The 21,969-nt window shown below is 45.7% G+C and overlaps 1 protein-coding gene across 1 annotated transcript; it reads right to left on the reverse strand.

The window, feature by feature from the left end:
- Positions 1-7,121: 7,121 nt before the first annotated feature.
- lin52 (lin-52 DREAM MuvB core complex component) lies at positions 7,122-21,834 on the reverse strand. The gene is made up of 6 exons (XM_048975412.1): positions 21,746-21,834; positions 21,068-21,142; positions 20,915-20,952; positions 20,725-20,791; positions 20,428-20,511; positions 7,122-7,616 (listed from the first exon to the last, which is right to left on the reverse strand). The coding sequence occupies exons 1-6, from the start codon at positions 21,762-21,764 to the stop codon at positions 7,561-7,563; spliced, it is 339 nt and encodes a 112-aa protein (XP_048831369.1). The 5' UTR covers positions 21,765-21,834; the 3' UTR covers positions 7,122-7,560.
- Positions 21,835-21,969: the final 135 nt, after the last annotated feature.

Raw genomic sequence — 21,969 nt, forward strand, 5'->3', positions numbered from 1 at the left:
GTAGAATGAATGTCTTCAGGAACAGTCAGATAATCCATATAATGCAGAAGCCCAAGGAAATGAAATGTAACTATGCTGGAAATCAAATGCGTTACGGGGCAATGTAATAAAATCAATATAATATAATCGTCGTTTACAAAACGCAAGATACTATCTTGTTAGCGCCATGTTGAACAAGCGATCGGTCCGACATGGAGGACAGCGAAAGATGCTTTCTAAACATCAAGTGGCTCGAGATTTAGAGTGGTCTTGAACCCAATCCGGATTCCTGTCCTGACAATCCGGATTCCTGTCCTGTCCTGATAATTAACTTTAAAGATTAGAATAAGTAGACGGCGCAAAAATTTACAGGATGGCATGGGAAAGAAAAACAGGTGAAAACATTCTACCATATTTAAAAAAATAACCGTAAAGCTAATTGTATAAGTAACAATTTAAACGAACAATTGGAAATACATTTATGTATGTAATCAAACTTATTTGCAGATTCCATAATTATGGTTATCATTCCTGTGTATATCGTTATTTGTACTTGTCTTACTAGTGGATTATTTCCATTTTTTATTCTAATCCACGGTGCAATCCCAAGCAATTATATTGCAGGAGCTTTGCAGCTACGGCATTTTGAACATTAAAGGCACTTATTTTTGGATGAAGGCATTCTGCTTACTTTTAATATTTTAATGGAAATTCCAGATTATTGCTTCGTCGTTTATGCAAATATCATCCGGCTGATTTAAAAGCTCAGTTTAAAAGAAACGGCAAAAACAAACAAGCGCCCGCTAGCCATACTCGAAATTAAAAAATATTTTCTTTTTTCTATGGAAGCAACTGTTTTCGCATTATCGATGTATTCATGCGCAGTTTATAATTTTTTCTGGTTTTCTAAAATGGTGATTATTAAAAAAAAAAAAAAAAAACTCACCTAACTATAGCCTACGCAGCGATGTAAAAGGTTAAGATGGTTACGTCGTACATTTGCTCGTCACACTAATGAAATAGCACGCGCAAAGTAAAAAATCAATGAGTGTTACTTTCACTATACGCCTCATCTCATACCCCCCTCCCTGACTCTCAGTTTTTTCCTTTTTTTGGCAAACATAATCCCTACCTCATCAGGTCGTAAAAGATCCTCTCCACAAAATAAAGTCTTCATTTTGTGACAAATCAGCTTAATTTGGAGCAATTCAGACCGAAGCCAGACTTGATTTGAATAATAAATTAATCCTTTATAGCTAATGCTTCATTTGCTTCATTCCCTGATAATGCTTCATATAGTAATATGTAAAACAACGTTCCCAGGAAAAACATAAAATGCAAATAATTTTAAGTCTTTCGCGTAATATACTAGGTTCGCGTAGGCCTTCATATAAATCTTTTTTTTTTTATCCCGATAAACGTAATTCGCCTGTTTTGCCAACGGAAGAACCTGTAAAGCAAGTTTTTTATTTATTTATTTTTATCCCCTCTGGTGACAGTATGGCATTACTTTTGGCAGAAGACTGCCTAATTTTTTATAGCCTATTTTCCAGATTAATAAAGATGTGCGAGTTCATTCGTAATCATTGCTGTTAGATGCATTTCCATTTCCCAAAGAAATCAGAAAATTGGTTAAGCAAAGGAAACAACAAAATGCTTCATCGCTATTGTCGTTTTCGTATTCGCTCTTTATTGTCTTCTTTTGCATATTTCTATCCAAACAGTTGAATGGATATCTTTCGCAAATCTATTGGCACAATTATTACTTATATTAATCAATAACAAATCAGTCACAGAGGGGGAAAAGGCTGCAGTATTGTATTTTAAAACTGTCTAAAACAAATGTTTGAGTTTTTGGAAAGGTTCTATTAACACATCAGAGATCAGATTCTAGACAGTATTTCAAGCGATAATTACCAATCAAATAGGAATAACTAATTAATTGGATAAAGACGGCTCATAAACATTAATCCCCAACGTGTAATTCATTTGCAATTCATTAGCATATTCTAATTCGCGTTGCATACTAAATATTGTTTTTGTTGTCTTGTAGATGGCGTCCGTCTGAGCGTGTACCATACATCTGTTGATAGTTATCCTAAAACTTTTAATCATTAATATTTTTTTATAAAAGTAAAAGGCCAGATTGCGATTACGCCTCCAGAAACCGTAGTAAATCGATGTGCAAAAAATCCGGCCGCTTTTGACTCGCAGAGACAAACATTGAAAGTAATTACTTCGGGGAACATTTAATTTAAATGAATCGACGTAAAAATTGTCACAAAATCACAGATCTCTAAAAGCGATCATCAGATTAGAGCTAAGCGAATACATGATGCTTAGGGTTCTCTTGACTTTCATTTGCTCCCAGTGTAATTTATAAGCTTCCGTATTTCCCAGCCACGCCTAACATCGTCAGTTAGAAGGTCTGCTTGCCAATAATCTTCCTTGGGCGGCATTACTTCACAATGATGAGTAGCTATCCCACTAAAGTAATTGACTTTTTCGTTCGTAACACGTTGGTCTTTATCACACCGTCATCCAAAAAAAGCATTTGTTTTAATTTCCCTTAACGGTTAAGCGGTTACGTTTTTTTTTTTTTTTTACAAGAAATTTAATTGATAAAGGAAGCGGATTTGTGGTTAGTAAATGTAAATAAGCAGGAAAGACTAGAGCGCACTTGTTGATTAATATGTACTTAGCGTAGTCAAGGTCGCTAGAGAAATTGGAGGATTTTGTTTAACAGCTGGATATGAAGCAGCGATAAGCTGGTCGCCTGAGGTTACAGTAGATGGCGAAATAATGTCAAAGATCGCCATGCGTTATCTGATGCAGATCCTTTCTGTGACCCGTGGAGTGGCGTGGATTATAAGTGGGTATTTCATGTGACATAGTTACATCGCATTTGCCACATATCCACTAATTTCATGGTTATGTTATTATTTAGAGTCTTAATCCTATCTAATCAGCTGTTATTAAATTACATCCGCGTTTCGTTCATTTAGAGGTAAATTGTGGTACACTTTGGACATCTGGACATATAATTACGCCGAGATAATTTATGGAAATAAGCAGAGGGCTTCGTAGGAGGCGGAGATAACAGCAATCTTATCGAGGTGCCATGTGGTAATGAATAAATAAACGGCGCTGATTTATATACCACGCGCTTGGGCAGCACGGGTCAAGCGTGAGGCTGTACCGGGATCGGCACGTGCGCGTCCACACCACGTTTCCTAATGGAAGATGCAACCCGTTGCTTTGCAATGCATTATGTTCACACGAAAACGGAGAAGACGTAGGAAAATTAAGGTGGGCATATGGCTAAAGTCTAAAATAGACCCTGCGTGATATTCACAAGTGCAAGCTACATAGAGGGTATTAATAAAGAGAAAATATCCACTATAATCCGGTCTGAACTCCTGAGGTTAATCAGATTTAGAAAAGCGAAAAAAAACTGTGCGGTTTCGACACTGTGTCTTCTGTTTTTATGTCCCAGCATTAAATTACTATCACATGCAAATGGTGATGTTGGTCTGTCGCCATGACTACAGAGTCAATGTGCTTTGTGGGGCATACATTTCCTACAAGAGCAGGACAGGTGTTGTATGAAAATGAGCTATGGGACGCATACGCATTTGTGTGACGGTATAACTAGGGCGCATCGCTGTGAACTGTAAATACATTCAGCTATCGGACACAAGAAATAGGATATGAACGGTTTCTGAAATAATAAAGAATAGCTTTCGAATTTGTCAGAAACATGTAAAAGTAGGCCTTGTAAAGTGCATTCAATAATTAAACATTTAACCAACATGGTGCTATTAATATTCAATATATATATATATATATTGTAATTACACAATAGACAGCATATTAGTCTGTCGATTATTCAAGATGATGTAATCATATGAATTAGTTAAAAAAAACAACTACTCTTGAGTGACCCTCCCCCCAAAAAAGTGTCTTCCTGGACACATGAGATTTCTTGCCAATTACATCAAGATAAGCATAAAACAGCAAAACTCTCTGGTGCAAACCAAGATGGAAATTAGAGCCATTTTTTCTCCACATCAAATGGTTAAATCAGAGGGGGTGATTAAAGAGGGGAGGAAAACAAGAGGAGGGGAGGGGGAAAAATAATTCGCCACTGCAATTACCTGATCACCAGTTGAAACTAATTAGAAGCCATTAAGTGGAAATTTCATTACGGATAATGAAGAAATCAATGCTATCGTGATATGCTAATGACACATCAGGCGGACCAGACAAAAGCATCTATTCACTCGCGGCTCGGCGCTCCGGAGCGCCGATTAAACCCCTGGTCACGGCAGCCTGTCAATTTCGCCGTGACTGCCGGTCCCCGCTCCTGCGCTGGCTCCGCTGTAATCTGCGGTGGCTTTGTTGTTTATCGTCAGCAGGAACCCACTTCCCCCCTTAATAATCCACCTACACACGAAAACGCCTGCTCCCTGATTTACATGCATAAAAGGGGGCTGGACTAATAAGGCTGTAGATTAAGGGAAGATTTAGTTCAGTCTCTCGTGTAGATTGGGTGGCCCATCAAACAGCAGAAGATCTGACGGCCACAGATTAAAAGAGGAACAGCTGTCGCGGAAACGCGCTCGTTTGCTTCATTCCACCCCACTTCGCCCCGCTCCTCTCCATCTCTTCTCCGAGGTCTCGTCGTCTTATTTGCATGGGGACGATCCAGCGTCCGAGGCTCCTGGCTGGACGGGCTAACGGCAGCCAAACAGTTGAATGCAGCGTGTGGACATAGGAGCAGGGTGGTGCTGAGGAAGGATGACAGACAGTGACGTTCCTAAACCTGTGTCAGCTTGCACTGCATTGTGGGAAAACAAAGCACAACAGACTAAAACGGACCATTACAGGGATGGGTGACTGAGCTGAAGCTGGACTGAGCCTGAGGAGTGGGACAGGGACACATGGTGATGGACAGGGCCAGGATACAATAAAATGACGTGGACCTCTTACAGCCGCCCTGACAGCAAACGTCAAAACCCTGCCACACAACCACAAAGGACAAAAGATACCAAACGGCTTCCCACCTGTTGTTCCGCCATGAGGCATCGTGGTCCACCTAGCGGCAGATGATTAGCTGGCTCTGGTCTCCTCAAATATGCAAAGACCTCTACTTCCCCGGAAGGTCGCACTGTAATGAGCTGCCTGATAGGTTGTATTTTTCATTCTCCTCCTGCAATCTAAATGAAGAATCACTCATGTTTGCCTCCTAGTGCTTCCATATTATATTAAATATTACATATTAAATATGATAAATGTGCCGCACGGGCTCAGTTGAATTTGTTACTTTGATGGATACCATTTTCAGCCAAATGAATCAGACCTATCAACACCTGGGAAACTAAATTGAGATCGTCACCGTGGAGTTGAAAAAAAAAAGGTCAAGAAGTTTTAAGAAGAAAAAAGGATAGAACATCCCCAAAACTTGCAGGCCCCTTCACTTCCAGCTCTTTCACTTGAAGGGGGACAGGAGACCACAGCATTCCTGGCTCTCTGATCCCCTTGAAGACCATCAAGTCACACCATATATTTTGAAGCAATCTTCCTTTTAGCTACCTGACAATCACTGGAACTCCTGCATGGAGGGAGTGGTGATGGGGGTGGGGTATTAAAAAGCTACACAGCCCAGTACTAGTTGGTAGCAGTAATTGCTTAATGAGTTCACTCTCCTTTAGGTTCATATAATGAAGCAGGTCTTTCACTGAAAGACCTTCTACCTGCAGAGCTCCTCATGTGAAATACAAGGAGTGAAGTAGCCATTTTGAAATGTTAAGTGCGACAGTTCCATTGGTCCTTGTCCAGGGGAGCCGGCTGCGAGAAAGTGAGCTGCGTGGGGGCTCCCTGTGGAGGACCGGACTGAGTTCGGTGTAAACAGGAGGCGGGCCTTTCTTCCCAGTGTACTGTCAGGGTAAGCGATGCACTGCTGACGCAAAGTGAGTTTGCCAGGTCCAGTTTTCTCATGGTACACTCACAATGGCGCGTTCGGGAGCAGCCTAACGGCCTGGCTTAATTAGGCAAAGGGCAGATCCGCTCGCGCTAACTGCTAATTAAGGGGCCCAGGAAGGCCACGGACAGACATTCGGTGGGATAATGCTGGCGCATAGCCAGCTCACTGTTACTGGTCAACATGAGGAATCAAAACGCATTTGCATGTCATTCCAGCTGTTTGTCAGAAAACACCAGAAGTCGTTTTATTGAGCTGCTGGGAACCATTTGAACACAAACATCCCAATGCGGGTCAGCCATGATGATATGATCCCACCCTCATTGCACAGCCCCCTAAATACTTGTGGTGGGTGTAACATAGGCTTGCACTGGGGGGGCAATTAGGGGCTTATTAGCGACCTGAGGAACTGTGTGTGCAAGTTGTGGAGCGACCAGTCGCCATCGTAGCCACGGCCCCTACCTCATCTCCAGCCGGGAACAGTCCGGTACCCTGTCTCGCCTAATTACGGCCGACGGGCCCCTCTTTGTTTCCCCTTGGCCATGCCTGTCCGATCCCCTCTCCTGCCCGGCCGCTAGCTCTGTCCACGCTGGAAGTGTGCTAATTAAAAACGAAATGGCCCCAGTAATTATGTCAACTCTCGTTACAAGGGACGACAATGCGCAATATTATTTTTACGCAATGTTTTGTGTGGGTCGTCTGTTTCCAATTCTCATTAAATGGGGGAAAAAAATGGGTACCCCCCCCCCAACGGAGCCTATGTCAGAACTCCTTATGTTTTCCATAACTAAAAAGCCATTTTATCTAAGGTTGACTATGCAATGGCAGCATGAAGTTATTGCCCTAATTAATCGTTTTATTTTTTTGTTTGTCCCCCCCTCTCTCTGCCCAACTGTTGCACTGCCACTAGTTCAGAGAATTTTTTTCTGCGATTCTCTTTGCGAACCTAAAAAACCACGTTGGTTACAGCCACTCTCACCTTCAGCCACCACGGAAGGTGCTCATTCTCTCTCTCTCGAGCCGGAGGAAAAGCACGTGTCAGCAGATAAACCCAACCTAGATAAACCAGGTTGCCCACACGGCTCTCAGATCATTAGTATTGCTCCCAGTGGCACCACACAGAGATACAGACAACATTTCAGACACTGGGACTAAGAAATTAACTTGGGATTTTTAATACTTTATTACACAATTTGGCTTGAGGAAAAAAAAAAAAGTTAATTTCAGCTATGGAGAAAAATAGATACAGAATATACACATTTAAAAGCATGTACTGAATTATAATCCAACGGGAAAAGCTACAAAAACTAATTAAGCCTCATAAAAGAGAAAAATAATGGTTTTGTGAACAAAGGGATCAGAGTCGATGGTCTCTGTGAGAGCAGAGGAGTGGTACAGTAAGCAGTCAGAACCTCGTACCACCTTGAACGTACAGGGAATAGCGTCACAGCGTACATGAACACACACAGACGAACCTAAGTGCAGTTCAGATGTTTGTGTGATGGACTCCAATAAAATGACAGGTGGTGTCTGTGTCCCACTAATTACCCAGCCCTGGGACGTCTGATGGCACTGACACTGAGCCCGTCCAGAGCTTTTCATTTTTTGGGCTTTTCCAGGATGTTCAGGAACTTCCCTCTGGTCATTTCCCGAGCTGAAAAACAGACAGGAATCATCTCATTCGTCAGTTTCAGTTTGCCAGTATGATGCTACCTGAACATGAAACGGTTAAAACTGCTTTACAAACTCTCCACCGATCACAACACAGTTCTGCTCTTTGTACAGAAATAAACAAATAAATACTCGGTGACTGTCTTTTGTTTAGATTGATAGTTAAATCTCACAAGCATCTAATTACCAGTTGGCCAAATCAACTAAAACCACGCATTATGTTTACAGCACCATTTCCAAAGACTGTCAGCACCGAGAAACAGAATTAGAACCAGCAGAGAACAGATCACGCAAGGACACATTTTGAGCAGCGGGTTCCTGAGCGTCCCCAGCACTGTCCTGTACCCCTCTCCCAGGACGCTGCAGTAATCAAATTCAGTATGACAGGGAGGGTCCAGTACTGCATGCACTAGAAGCCCAGCGGCCGTCAGGTCGCCACACCCAGCTGAGAAGGTTAGGACGCTACCCCAAGCCCCATCAAGGATTATGTGTGTTTTCTGCTATCCCCATGACACAGCAGTCCACTGAACTTCACAGTACTCTGAGCCACTGAGCAGCAGGGAAATAAAAACAGGAAGAGGTTGTGGGTGACCGACGGTACCTTTGGCCCTGAGAACAAACACAGAGGCGAGTCCCAGCTTGTCAGTTCTGTAACCCATTTGCGTCCGTTTCACACAGTCCACCATGCTGAGTTCCCAGCACACAGACGGATCCGGCTGCACGCACACAAATCCACTCATCCTGGAGGATTAGGCTTTTTGGATTTTCAACATTTCTTCCCTTGTTGTCATTCAGTCATGCCATTTGTTGTTTACCCCATACTCAATCCCTAACCCCCCCCCACACACACCACCAACCCAAAATAAAATTAGACTGCATGCACGGTATGGTGGGAGATTGGTGTCAGAATGGCCGTGCACATTCTGCTGTGACATGATTAGTCTAAATGACTAGCAGGGTCACAACAAGGCGGTAAACCCTGCTGAGGATGTAGAACACGGTCCCTGGTTAACACATCATTCATTGTGTCCCTACCACAGCAACAAAACTGTATGCATCAATTAATTTTATTTAAAAAGGTACATATGGAGTCATTTATAAACAGGCATAAAACAGACAGCGTAATTTAGCAGGGGAATAATGCCAGTGAGTTACGGCTACCATTGTTTGGTTTATCAGCAGGTAGTAAAAGTTTGCTGAACGTGCACTAACGGAGGTTAGGAAAGGGACGGCGAGCTGGGCTCGCTGACTACAACAGACCTCCTCTTTCACCTTCCACAAGCACCTACCCAGCATAAGGATGCGGCGATACTGGAGTCCACTGGGTCAGGAAAACCCACACACACAGGCACACACTAGGGGCCATGCAGGGGGGCCAAGTCAACCAAATACTCATTCACATCGCAGAAAATAACTGAATATAGACAGATATTAACAGAGAGACTGCACATGCATGCTTTAGCTAACGGAATGAGCTCTAGAACCTGCAGAACTAACCGATGACTAATGGTCACACTCCAAGATAAAACTGTACCTCAGTTTAAATCAATCTGCGTTACCCCAACCTCCCTCTACACCGAATGAGTGCCCACCAGCCCACTACCTTTTTTAATCTTAAAGAAGCGGCCTAACATCAGCTTAAAATCCGGCCCGCCCTCATCCCACAGCACGTCAGCTGCAGGTCCCGCCCCCAACCACGCCGGACTTACAGACCGGAGACGTATTTAATTTGCAAGATGTCGGTATGGAAGGTAATTTATACAAACATCTGTTCATTTCTGACCGGCGAAAACAACGTGCCACACAGCCCAGGGTTATCAGAGTGACACAGCACATGTTACCGCTTCTGAGGATACATTTCTGAGTGTGGGAGAGAGCGAGTCATCCAACGAAGGGCGCAACGGACCTCCACCGACACCCGGGGATCAGACGGAAGACGAGTCACGCTCCTCTGCACGGTGCCTACATTTCCACTGTGAAAGATCTCCGTTCCACTCGTCGCCAGCCAGCTTCTGACTTTGTGCGAGAGGCTCTTGATCCTGAGCACTCTTCAACTGGAGTCAGCATAGCAGCATTCACAGTGAAACAGGCATTTGTGATAAAGACTACTGCATTTTACAGTACAGTCCAAGCCAATAGCATGTGAACGATCTGGGACTCATGGAGTTAAACGCATCCAATCTTATCGCACTACCTGTGCAAGCCATGAATTACTGATGAATTATAACCTCCATCCTCCAGGGGGCTCCCCTGTTACAAGCAGGTCATCAGAGTAGCACTCACCCTACAGTTGGTTTACCTCACAGGGACAGATATACCGCTCGGTATCCCAGGTCCTTACAAGTTCCCCCCTTGTAGATTCCCATGAGGCCCACAAAGGACTGCCCCCCCCCCCATCTGCAACGCTTGGCACCGTAAAGCCCGATGCACAGATCCAATCTCCCGTTTGGCCCCGATACAGTTTTACAAGCAGGATGGGTAAGGAATGAGAAGCGAACGTTGGACCGTAAACGACGCCAATCAGGGAGGTGAAGACGTGACCCCAGCAATCTGTCTGCTGTACAGTGTAGATAGTAAGGAAATATTAAAACTATTATTACATTCATTACAGACGACAGTGTCTTCAAAACTTAAGAGTGTCCCCTCTTCACCAAGAGTGACATTCAGCAAATCACTCAAAGCAAATCGGAGTATGGTAAATAAGCAGGGCTAATTAGTTAAGACATTATTTCTCACTTTGACCACCCAGTCCCAGAAAAACACCAAACAGTAACTGTGCACCACAAGTCCTCATACTCAGACACTCAGAGGGACACAGAGACACACAGAGGGACACAGAGACACTCAGAGGGACACAGAGACACAGAGGGACACAGAGACACACAGAGACACAGAGGGACACAGAGACACACAGAGACACACAGAGACACACAGAGGGACACAGAGGGACACAGAGACACATCTCTGTCATTCATTTCATCCTGGCTGGAGTTACCATGGCAAAGTGAGCCTCGTCGCCCTCCCTGCGAGGGTGAGCCGCCCTCCACGCCCCTCAGCTAATGAAAAGCCGCTCCGCCTGTAATTTAGCAGAGGCGCCGCGCGGAATACCAACGCCCCGCCGCCGCGCCGCCCGCTTCACCTTGAGGTGTCCATCATCGGGTTAAACATGATGCTAATTGGATTCGCATTGATTAATTTCTCTCCACGCTGTCTATTCGCATAACACTTAACAAAATAATCAGAGTCCTGGACAGACTGGCCAGGTCTGAAAAGAAGTGGATCCCCATGAATCTGTGTGGGTGGTTGGGGGCGATGAATCAGTATGACCCGTAATTACTGCTGTCCACATACCATTTTCATATCTCGCCAGGATTATGGCAAATGAGAGTCACCGACTACATTTCCAGAAACCACATCTGACCCCACAAGTGTGGGGGGGGGGGGAGAGATTAAATCTTTCATATTTTGTTTCTTCGTGACATTTACTAAAGCTCACAGATATATAAAATATGACTTCTCTAGGTAGGAGTATGTGAGCGTGAATTCAAGTGGGACACATGGTCAGGACTGCCGGTAAACATTTTTGGCGGCACTACGCTGATTAATCTGTTTCTTCTGACCAGGGTATCTGCTCGTCACCGAGGTCCCTACAGCCGGGCCACACGGACCCCGAGGGTACAGCTCCCATCAGCACCCACACGCGGAACCCTCATCCTCCGCTAGATGCAAGATCGGGAAACTCTCCCGTATTGATACAGACATTGGCTGAGCCTGCCTTGGGAAATTGGCCAAATCGACCGCCGAGGGCCCGCCCCCCCACAGGAGGCGAAAGTGAGACGCACCGCAACGTGACGCCATCGATCTCGCGTCGGCCTGTGCGGCAGAGACACAGCCCTGCGGCCGAAACGACAAACTAAATTAGAGAAGCCAGCCAGTCAATCTGGTCGCATGCATCAGTGTAAAAACAGTGAAACACTGATTAAAAAGCAAACAGGTAGCCTGTCCGTAACTGGTCCCAGAGCTCTGAGCCTAAATGAAAAGTTTAGGAGTGGTGCATGTCTGAGTGCATCTGCATGTGCAAAGAGCAACTGCATCCCTCATTTCTTCCAGGCAGAAGAACAGAAAACAGTGAAGTCTTTTACTGCTTTTTTTCCTCCCACCCTAGCAGCCCCCCCCCCCCCCCCCCCAACAAATGAAAAGGGCTCGGCTCAGCTCCCCTGAGATCTCCCTTCGTGTCACCCTTCTGCTCCAGTCATTAATTAGTTTTCAATTTACCCTCCATCTCCGCCGGCCCCGAAAGCGGCATGATTTGCATTGTTGGATTCAGATCGAGGGGCACAACGTAAAGAAAAAAAAAAATTAAAAGATGAGATGGTCCAGCCAGCATGCTGCCAAAGACACACGCGCAGGCACACTCACGCACACACGCGCAGGGATCTGTCAGAGGCCAGCGGGGATCGATACTGATTAGCACGGGACAGAGATTTGTTTAGCTGATTGGAAAGGTCAATTACTAATTTTGTACTTAGTTAATCAGCAACTTGTTACAGCCGCCAACTACATCGAGGTGCATTTTCATGATTTAATGACCCTCTATTTTAATCTATCCGCTTTATGTCCACCCTACAAATACAAAACTTTTTTTTTTTAATACATTTTTCACTTAACCCTTTCTTGAAGAATACAGCACATCTCAGGCAGCACGTCGTTATGCGACGGCGACCTGTCACTTTCCCCATACACACTCAAAATGCGCATGCACTGCGAACACAGCACATGTCGCTGTTAAAATCTTTTGGTGACCCCGGAATGGATACTTCTAGGTACAGCGATCCAACTGAGCAGAAAGGATGTCAGCACTGAGCTACTTAACCACAAACATAAGCAAACACTGGGAAATCTCCCCCCTGTTTCATTAAGGGACTGCATATCACTAACAGTTGTGCGTTTTCCTCTCTGTTTAACATAAGCATACCAACCCTAATAACAGGCACTATTCCAGAATCATGAATCCACTTGTCAGATTCCGCCCCATGCCGGGACTGGCTGCCAGTATGGATCGACCCCTCTGGCCTTGCATGCCAGCTCATGGGATCCAATGGGGGGGGGGGGGGGGGGGGGTTCTACTGGCTCTGGGACCACCACCGTGTTAGATTACCTTGTTTGTAAACACAGCTGAAGAGCGGCTCCCACTTCCTCATCCCGGTCTTTGTACACTGTTTGCAAATGGAAGTACCAGAATTATTACAGGGGAGGATTACGAGGCCATACACCCTGTGCGCCATCGTCCCAAAACGCATCATACATACAAACCAAGCAACCATTCCCACCAGTGAACAAAGTACTGGGCGCTCTTCCTGGGCAGGGGAGACAGCACCGCTGTGGACTGGCAGACTGGCCTCGGCAGGTCTTTCGGCCTGCTGGGTTTGGGACATGACCGCCTAGGTGACTCCACTAATGCACTTTCATTAAGCCTCAAACAGACTGTAATCCCAGCCCCGCCGCTATCCTTAAACTGCCACACCGAGCCATTACGGAGTGTAATCTTTATTTAATGGATTTAACATCCATTCTCCAGGCCCATGTCCCCAGGGAAAGAGGGCTGAACAGCGGAGATGACATCCCAGCCACACCAGCAGCCCCCTCTCCCACCCCCATCCTGACCCAGTCCCTGCACACACAGCCAGGCGCAGAGAGATGCACGCGAGCACACACACACGCACGCACGCACACACACACACATGCACCCCCACCGGACGCCAATGTTTCCGCTGAAAATTCAATTACCCACTTATTGATACTTTGCGGGGATGTTTAAGATGCGGACACGGGTAATGATTTCCCCAGGGGGGGGCAACACCAGTGCGTCTTTACACCCCCCCCCCCCCCCCCAACCCCGCCTCCAGCTCAGCTCACTGCTGTCTGCCCACGTGCCGTGAAGACGCACACCCACACGCACGTATGCACTAATGCACACAGATGCACACCCCTGCCCATTCGGTGGCCCCACCCCACTAAACACCCCCCCCCACACACACACGCCAGCTCCCGTTCCAGAGGTGTCCTTATAAATAGGCAAATCAGCTGAAATTCATTCATTAAAACGCATCCAGAAAGGTTTCACTCCAGCACTGCGATTAGCTATGAAAGAAAATCCTATGAATTCCTAATTTATTTATGCAGATGAGCTTGTCATCTCATATCTGTCGGGGGGGGGGGGGGGGGGGGGGCACAGACAGACACAGAAGAGACCTGCTGTAGCGGTTTACTTACTGTAACCCAGTCCCAGCGCCCCTGAAGGTCCAACATGCCGGGGCTTTGGGGGGGGGGGGGGGGGTCTCATTGCAAGACGGTAAAAACCAGAATCATCTCCTCTCATCAGACATTGTTACACAAAACAGAACAAGGGGGGAAAACTCTCCCCATCAGCCAGCAAAGTGCAGGCTTCTCGCTAATGGCATCTCAACAGGGACGCATTAAGCTCAGCTATTTATCTAAAATGCAGGCAATAAAAATCCTTCAGTGCAAGCTTGTCAGGGGCTGCACTCCATAACGGCTCATCCTGCTGATGATGGATGGTCAGAGGGGGGCGCTGGCGGGGCAGGCCAGCAGCAACACAATCATCCGCTGATACCCGCGGTGTGCTCCACGCAGAGGGTGGAAATTGATCCCCACAGCGTGTGGAGAAGTCAGGGCTGACCTTCAGGGTCCCCTTGTGTGTATGAGGAGGGGTGGCAGGACAAGGAGCTGTAAATCAAGGCGGACGAACCTCAGAGGAATTTAACCAATCATATGGGATAATGAAGGTGGGGGGGGGGGCGGGGCAGGGTGCAACTCTGCTGCCCTAAATGCGACAGTGCAATGAATAAAGCAGCCCATGCCGCCGCAGCGAGGCACGCATCTTGTCTTTATGCGTTGCAATTCTGGGGGCCACACAGGCTGTCGAAAAATTTAAATGAAGCAGGTGGTCGGTGGGAAGGATTACGAAGCCCACACTCGAAATGACAACCACCATTAAACATGAAGGTACATTTCTGGATTATTTCAGTTTGGGGGGAGGGGGGTAAAATCAAAGCTGCAATATACATGGAGGCAGAAATTGCTTTTTTACGGGTCTCCGGCTCCGAAAGGACCCGAGTTGAGCCGCGCCCTCGTGTCCGACTGCCACGCGCCCCCCGCCCTAAATTCAAGATGACTGGCTCTCCTATGCCAGCCCCTTCATGCTCCCCCGGACCCCCTGTCCCTGACGCCCCTGCGACATGAATACCAAATACGGTATTTAAATGAACCCCCCTTCGTCCTTCTCCTGCTTGACGGTCTAATTATCCGTCACCTGCGCTCACATTTTGATTAAAACTTTATCACTTAGGCATCACATCTGATATTCCCGAGATTACGGGCTGTGATGTATATTAACCCCCCCGACCCGGCTGGGCAGGAGGGGCCACGCGGTGTCGCTCTGAGCCCAACACCCAGGCCGAGTTTGGCAGGAATGCGGCATTTGACTGGTTGGCCAAACCGTCTGCTGTTCACCGTCAGCTATGTACAGTGCTGTGCACAAGTCTTAGGCAGTCAAAGGAAATGTTCAAAGATACACATCTGTGTAATAAATGAATGAAATTCACTCAGAAGAAAACAGACAATAACATTAGAACATATGCAAATAAAAAGTAAGACAACAGATACCAATAAGAACTACTTCTGTTCACCAAAAGGTCGCAGGTTCTTTGTTACACTGCTTTGGGTCCCTAAGCGTCTCCTCAGGGATTCCATGCATGCATCAGAACCAGCTCAACTAATTAATTAATTTAAAATAAGTCAATGAGGTATTGATTAGCCATGTGCGGCGTCGTAAACTGGCACTTCAAACATAAAGATCATTTCAACATTTTCTTTCACAAGCCTTTTGTACGGTATCACATTTACAGAGGGGTGTCGCTAATTTTATAAACATACAATAATCATTATATAAAAAATATATATGGATCAACAACATTTTTAGACCGGTTTCAGCACAGGGCAGCGAAGCAGCACCACTATATTACCCCCGAAACACCGAGCTCCTCCTAGGCGAGCACATTGGTTCATTCTGCACAATCACTAGATCCCAACACACTTTCTACAACGTTCAGCAGCCCTAATCATCTCAGCAAAACACAAACCATCAAGTAAGCATGTAAAACATGAACAAAGTTTTTGAACAGTTTTCCCCATCAGTTATGCCTCATTCACATTTCCTTTTAAGCAGTTCTTACAATTCACATCTTTACATTTGCGCTCAGAGGCTCCCGCTGGGAAAGGCCTCACACACAGCCTCCAGCTTACAGCCCTCCTCCGCCCACCTGTAGGGGAAGCGGCCTGATCAGTCACTGTGAACACTTCCAGAAATCTGGGCCGTGCTACTGGGGAGCCAATCAGAAAAGCCTCGGGGAGTACAGCTCAGCCAATGAGGTTGCCCGTCCAGGCCCAGGTGGGCCACACAGAGCGTGTTAGAGAGGCCTGTTCCCCACGGGGACCCTTCAATTCAAGTGTCTCCAATAACAACACTTATCAGCCTCTTCTATCTACTACCCCCAAGGGGACTCCAATCTGTGACACGTGATGCGAGACATTCATATATCCATCTGGGGGCGGGGCCAAAGCAGCTGCAGTCTGGAAGAGAGGCACGCGTCGGGCCCTCCGGGAAAAGCCAGGGACGCGGTACAGGCTTGGAGAAAGGTGGGCAACCAAGACCCAGGGGACATCCCCCAGGGCCTCGTCACATCCTCTCCCACTTTCACTGATCTTGACAAACGCATCACACAGACTAACAGGACGCCAGATCACCTCTGTCTCACCATTGTAAACTGCGGCACAATTACCATCGCCTGTGCCCATATTCACTGCTGGGGGTCCAAATGTCACCCATCTGGTGGGGTCACACCCCTTCTAGATCTACTAACTCAAATTCATCACGGGCTTGGACAAATGGGGCTATTAGAATATTGGCAATCAAAGACCAAGCACTCAGGGTGGAACGACCCCCTGAAACATTTAATTTTTCTTATCAGCATGATCGAGAAGGAGCTTCAAAACAGCAGACGGCCTCCTGTGAAATGTACACTGTGGCTTGGTGTCATTTATGCAGATGCTGACTGAGGGAATCAGAGACACACACACAGAGCATTAAGCAATGCTGAAAAAAATCCTAACAATGTCTGGACTATGCAGCAGAGGTCCCTCAGAGGGGGGCAGAGGGGGGCTGTCTTAGAAAGCTGGGAAGGTGCAGCTGGACAGAGAGGAAGCCAAGAAAGGTACTTGTGGTTGCTGGTTGATGGCAGAAAGAGGTGGAGAGACTTCACCTTCATCAGAATCCATCAACACAGGTAAACCAAATGGACAGAGCTTAAGATTAACCAATCAGCACCCTCCATCTGGAGCTGCACCCCACACAGCTAAAAGGACAGGTACACCCTGCTATAACCTAATCATGAGCCCCCCCCCCCCCCCACAACCACCACCACCAAACCACTGCATCCCTCTAAAGTGATTGTGTTCTGCTCATTAAACAGCTGAAGTGTTTAATGATCCGCGTCGTTCGATGGCGGGTGGGGTGGGGGGGTGGCAGTAAATCGTGGCCCCGCCCCACACCGCTGCCTCATTTGAGGGCTGTAAAGAGCATGTGGGACGGAGATGAAAAGTAACCGAGATTTACAAGCCCTTCTCAGGCTGCAAAGGAGAAAATTAAACCCTGGTCACATTAGAGAGACACCATTAAAAAGGCCTCTATGCCTCTGTGTGAACTAATAAGTGTCTGGGAGCTGCCATCTTGGCAGACGCGACCAAAAGCAGCTCAGCGCCGCAGGGACTCGAACACACTCAGGGAGGCAAAGAGCAGCTCAGCGCCGCAGGGACTCGAACACACTCAGGGAGCCAAAGAGCAGCTCAGCGCCGCAGGGACTCGAACACACTCAGGGAGCCAAAGAGCAGCTCAGCGCCGCAGGGACTCGAACTCACTCAGGGAGCCAAAGAGCAGCTCAGCGCCGCAGGGACCCGAACACACTCAGGGAGCCAAAGAGCAGCTCAGCGCCGCAGGGACCCGAACACACTCAGGGAGCCAAAGAGCAGCTCAATGCCGCAGGGACTCGAACACACTCAGGGAGCCAAAGAGCAGCTCAGCGCCGCAGGGACTCGAACACACTCAGGGAGCCAAAGAGCAGCTCAGCGCCGCAGGGACTCGAACACACTCAGGGAGCCAAAGAGAAGCTCAGTGCCGCAGGGACTCGAACACACTGATGCTGATGCACAGCAAGTGCACAGCAAGATGCTGGTGCACATGGATCTAATGAAGGTCACTGTCATGCAATGGTGAGGATTTTCATTTAAGTTACAGACTTAGCGGGCCCAGCTGAGCGTGACAGAGTTGCACCCTTAGCCCGCACGACTTCCAGGAAACAAAACACAATTAATTCAGAGCTGAAGATCAGTCTTCAGCAATGAAAACTAATCCAAGCTTTGCTATGGATACATGGGCTGACATGCCCACTGCATGAAACTCCAAACAGATGCTGATATTTAAATGAAAATTAGTTCTAAGTAATAACAACGAGAGCATTACGGCGGTTCAGTATTTAACACCTACGCCTCAAAGTCCAACTGGTGTTTTCAAATAGTGTGTGAGATTGTGTGTGTGTGTGTGTGTGTGTGTGTGTGAGTGAGTATGTGTGAGTGTTCTGTGATGGACTGGCATTACATTTTGGGTGCCCCCCCTGGACAGGCTCCAGTGCTTCCCCCGACCCAAATCAGGAGGCTAAAAGATGGATTGATGGATGGATGGATGAATGGCACACAGACAACTCATGATATTCTCATAATTAAACGATTGCAGCTATTAAGAGGTTAAAATACTCCACCCTGTTATTAATTTTACAGAATACTCGTGGTCCAAACCACTTACAAGTTAAAGTACAACGGTGCCCGCGGTTCATGAACACAATCTGTTCCAGGAAAGTGGCCGTGAACCAATTTGTACGCGAACCACGGCAATTTTTCCCATAAGAAAGCATTGAAATTCAACTAATTCGTTCACAAGCATACAAAATAATTTTTGGTAATTAATTTTCTGGTTTTTATAGTAAAAACTTTAAAGAAAAACACAATATAGTGTGGCGACGGGCGGACCGAGGCATCGCGGGAGCAGAGAGAGACATGGAGACTTGCTTCCCGGGGAAATCACGTTCTTTATTAACCCTTGCATTGCTGCTGTTGTTGTTAATGTTGTTGTTATTAATGTTAATGGTTACATTTCCCTGTTGTAATGCGTGTGTTCGCCCGTGTCTTGTGTGTACCCGGTCTGATCCTCACGTGTATTTAGCGTGTGTAAATCTCCCACTGTACGTGCATCTTGCAGTCCGACATCTGACAGCCTTGTGTTTCCCGTCTGTGTATTTGGGTTCGATGCTCGTTGGTGCCTGTTGTGTTCCTTCTATCTACAACTGCATGCAGGGCAGGCTGGGATATGCCCCCAGCCGATGCTACACTGGTATTAAAATAAGGAATCTGGTCGAGGAATCTGTTTGTCGACCAGATTTGGAACGCGAACCAATGTATTTTTTTCACTAACATTTTGGTCGTGAACCAAATTGTTTGTAGACCACAGCATTCGGGTTGTGCGGGCACGGCTATATAATTGTGCAAAACAGTGATAAAATACATTGACTCCATAATAAATAAAGAGATCACAATAGTAACAATTTGTAAACCAGACAATTTTATCAGTTACATAGTTATCTTAATAAATCAGTATTATTTTGGTCAATTAGGGAAGCAGATAAGACCAAACTAAACGTCTCTAATTGAAAAACGGCAAGGCTGTAATGATGTAGTCTAAAAACAAAGAAAGAAAAAAATCTACAATCTTCTGAAGTGCTAATATATCTCTCAGAATAACAAAATGTTCAGAATGTCATATTCTCTGTGAAAAATAGTAATGACAATTAAGAGGGATTTCCACGGCTAAGCAAATTACTGTAATAAAGGTTCATTCTCACAACAAGCCACAGGTTTGTCTCCTGGACATGACATTTCCATCCTCATGACTAAGTTCAAATCCACAGACAGTGTTAAACAGGTTTCACAAACACGAAGCAAAGAGTCACAGTTAAACACTCATTTCCCCAGCAGGACAATCAAGTTTGCCATAATCTGTCCCGAAAAGCCTGGTTTAATCAACCAGCCTTGATGGAATTTGACAAATCTGCAGTGAGACTGCAACTGCAGTATAACTGCAGGAGGCTGTGGAGGTCATAAGCAATATTTTGATTTCGATTGGAAGGTTCATCTCCTTTGCATGCGTCTGTAGACACACTCAAATGAACCCAAAGCCCACCTACACTGCAAAATCACTGGGATACAAGGCGCATGACAGCATCAAAAAATATTTTTAAAATAGGTTTTTTTCTCCAGATTACCATTATGTCAGATAGCAACAGTCAAGTGTTCCATCTGTTCCTTTTAATAGCATCCCAAAATTTACTTCAGCACCCAAGCCCCTCCCAGTTGATTTCAATTAGGGGTGAGCAACAGAACAGCGAAGGTTAAGACAAGGCCCTGCACGTCAAACTTAAAGCTGATTAAAGAAGACCAAGGTGGCAACATCACATGGGCCGTAATTGAAATCTTAATGCTAACTGACATAATTATGTACACTAAGGCTATCAGTGCCACCCAGTGGCTATAATAAGCATTGCAGCTTGCATACACACCTAGAAAATGGACTGAATGGGATGGGGGGGGGGGGGGGGGGGGGAACTTACATTCCTCCAAACCAAGTTGGTAGGCCAGGTTCTGCAGACCTTTCACCTTCTCCATCAGGTTGGCTGTGGTCAAGCTCCCCAGCTCTGCAGAGATTGGAATATCATGTAATACAGTTTTTGCAAAACAACTCAATCATTTAAATTCCCTAAAAGGTGTCATGGTACAAAATACTTGAAATTATATATCTGTCAATAAGAAAAAAAAATGGATGCATGAAACCCAAAACTGTCCTGAACATAAAATTGCTGAATTCTCACCATGAATTTACTGCAAAGATAGTAAGTGTCAGCGTTTACCTTTCAACATCTCGATGTCATCATTCTCCAATTCTGCCATCCACTTGGGGGGGGAGTTGGTAATTGGCTACAAGAGCAAAAATTGTGAAATAGCTATTTTAGACTTACTTATGCATTACTCTATGGAGATAAGTGGAAGGAGGTATATTAATTCATCTGCCTTGTATAAGGTCGTATGAAAACCACTTACGCTTTTAAAGGAAGCTGCAAACTCAGCCACTCCCGGCACTGCAAACATAAAACTCACATTATACACCCACACAAGACATGTGTTGTCGAACGATACATTCCTGCCGGTTAAAAGAGAAAGCGGTCCAATAACATCATCCGGCTGGTCACTTACACTGCTCCGGCCACAGATCAGGCGAGGCTCTGTCCAGCTTTTCAAAGCTCAGCAAAGAGGACTCAAAGTCATCATCTTCCAAAGCAAGAGAGATCAATTTGAGAGACGAAATACGGAACGAATCTTACTTGGTGTTACAACTAAATGCAACTCACAAATAATATCAAATCTAACGTCAGGTGCATTTGATTTATCTTTAACTGGCTGCAAACATACAATACAAAAAATCCGTAAAGAAAGATTGTTTTTGAAAACAAACGCCTTGCCATCTGTAAGAATCCACAATAAAGGAATAAGTTTCAAGGTCGACAGAGGAAATGAAGGCTACTGTAAAAATAACGTTGCATCCAGCAACGTGCATTAACGTAAATAGCAGTCATTCGATCATTTACAGTGAAGGATGTACGTTTCTGGCCTGTTACAGTTAACAATATATGACTATACGTATTTACATGGTTGCATAGCAATTATGGGTCTACAATTAGCAAAACAAAACACTGACACAGCCAGAAGCGAACAACTACAAAATGTCTTTCCATAAAAAATTCTTTCAAAAATCTTTAAAAATACCGCGATGCAGTTAACGAACAATTTATTGAAGATACGATGGATTACAAAACCCATTGTTTTTTTCTGAAAAATACGGCGGACAGCAGAGACACAGGAATTAAAATTTACCTCCACTTGGAGACGCCATCTTAACAATGTCACATGATGCCCGGCAACCAATCGGCCGCTCGTACGGTATGGGGCGTCCTCCTGTCGGTTACGCCTTGCGGCGCGAGCAGAAGCGCGTCCGATTCAACATTAGTGTGGTCGTATAACTTGCATTGCAGTTGCACCATTTTTGTACTACTTTTAATTTCCTTTCGTATGCGTGATGCAATATATGTTCATGCGTG

The sequence above is a fragment of the Brienomyrus brachyistius genome, chromosome 14 (genome assembly GCF_023856365.1).
Source record: "Brienomyrus brachyistius isolate T26 chromosome 14, BBRACH_0.4, whole genome shotgun sequence".
In the NCBI taxonomy this organism is placed as follows: Eukaryota; Metazoa; Chordata; class Actinopteri; order Osteoglossiformes; family Mormyridae; genus Brienomyrus; species Brienomyrus brachyistius.

Bases quoted from the DNA above. Each gene is read 5' to 3' on its own strand.
- lin52 (XM_048975412.1), bottom strand. The intron at 20,512-20,724 runs GTAAACGCTGAC...CAATCTCTGCAG, and splicing joins TGACATCGAGATGTTGAAAG to AGCTGGGGAGCTTGACCACA. The intron at 7,617-20,427 runs GTAAGTTCCCCC...TCTGTTTTTCAG, and splicing joins CCAACTTGGTTTGGAGGAAT to CTCGGGAAATGACCAGAGGG.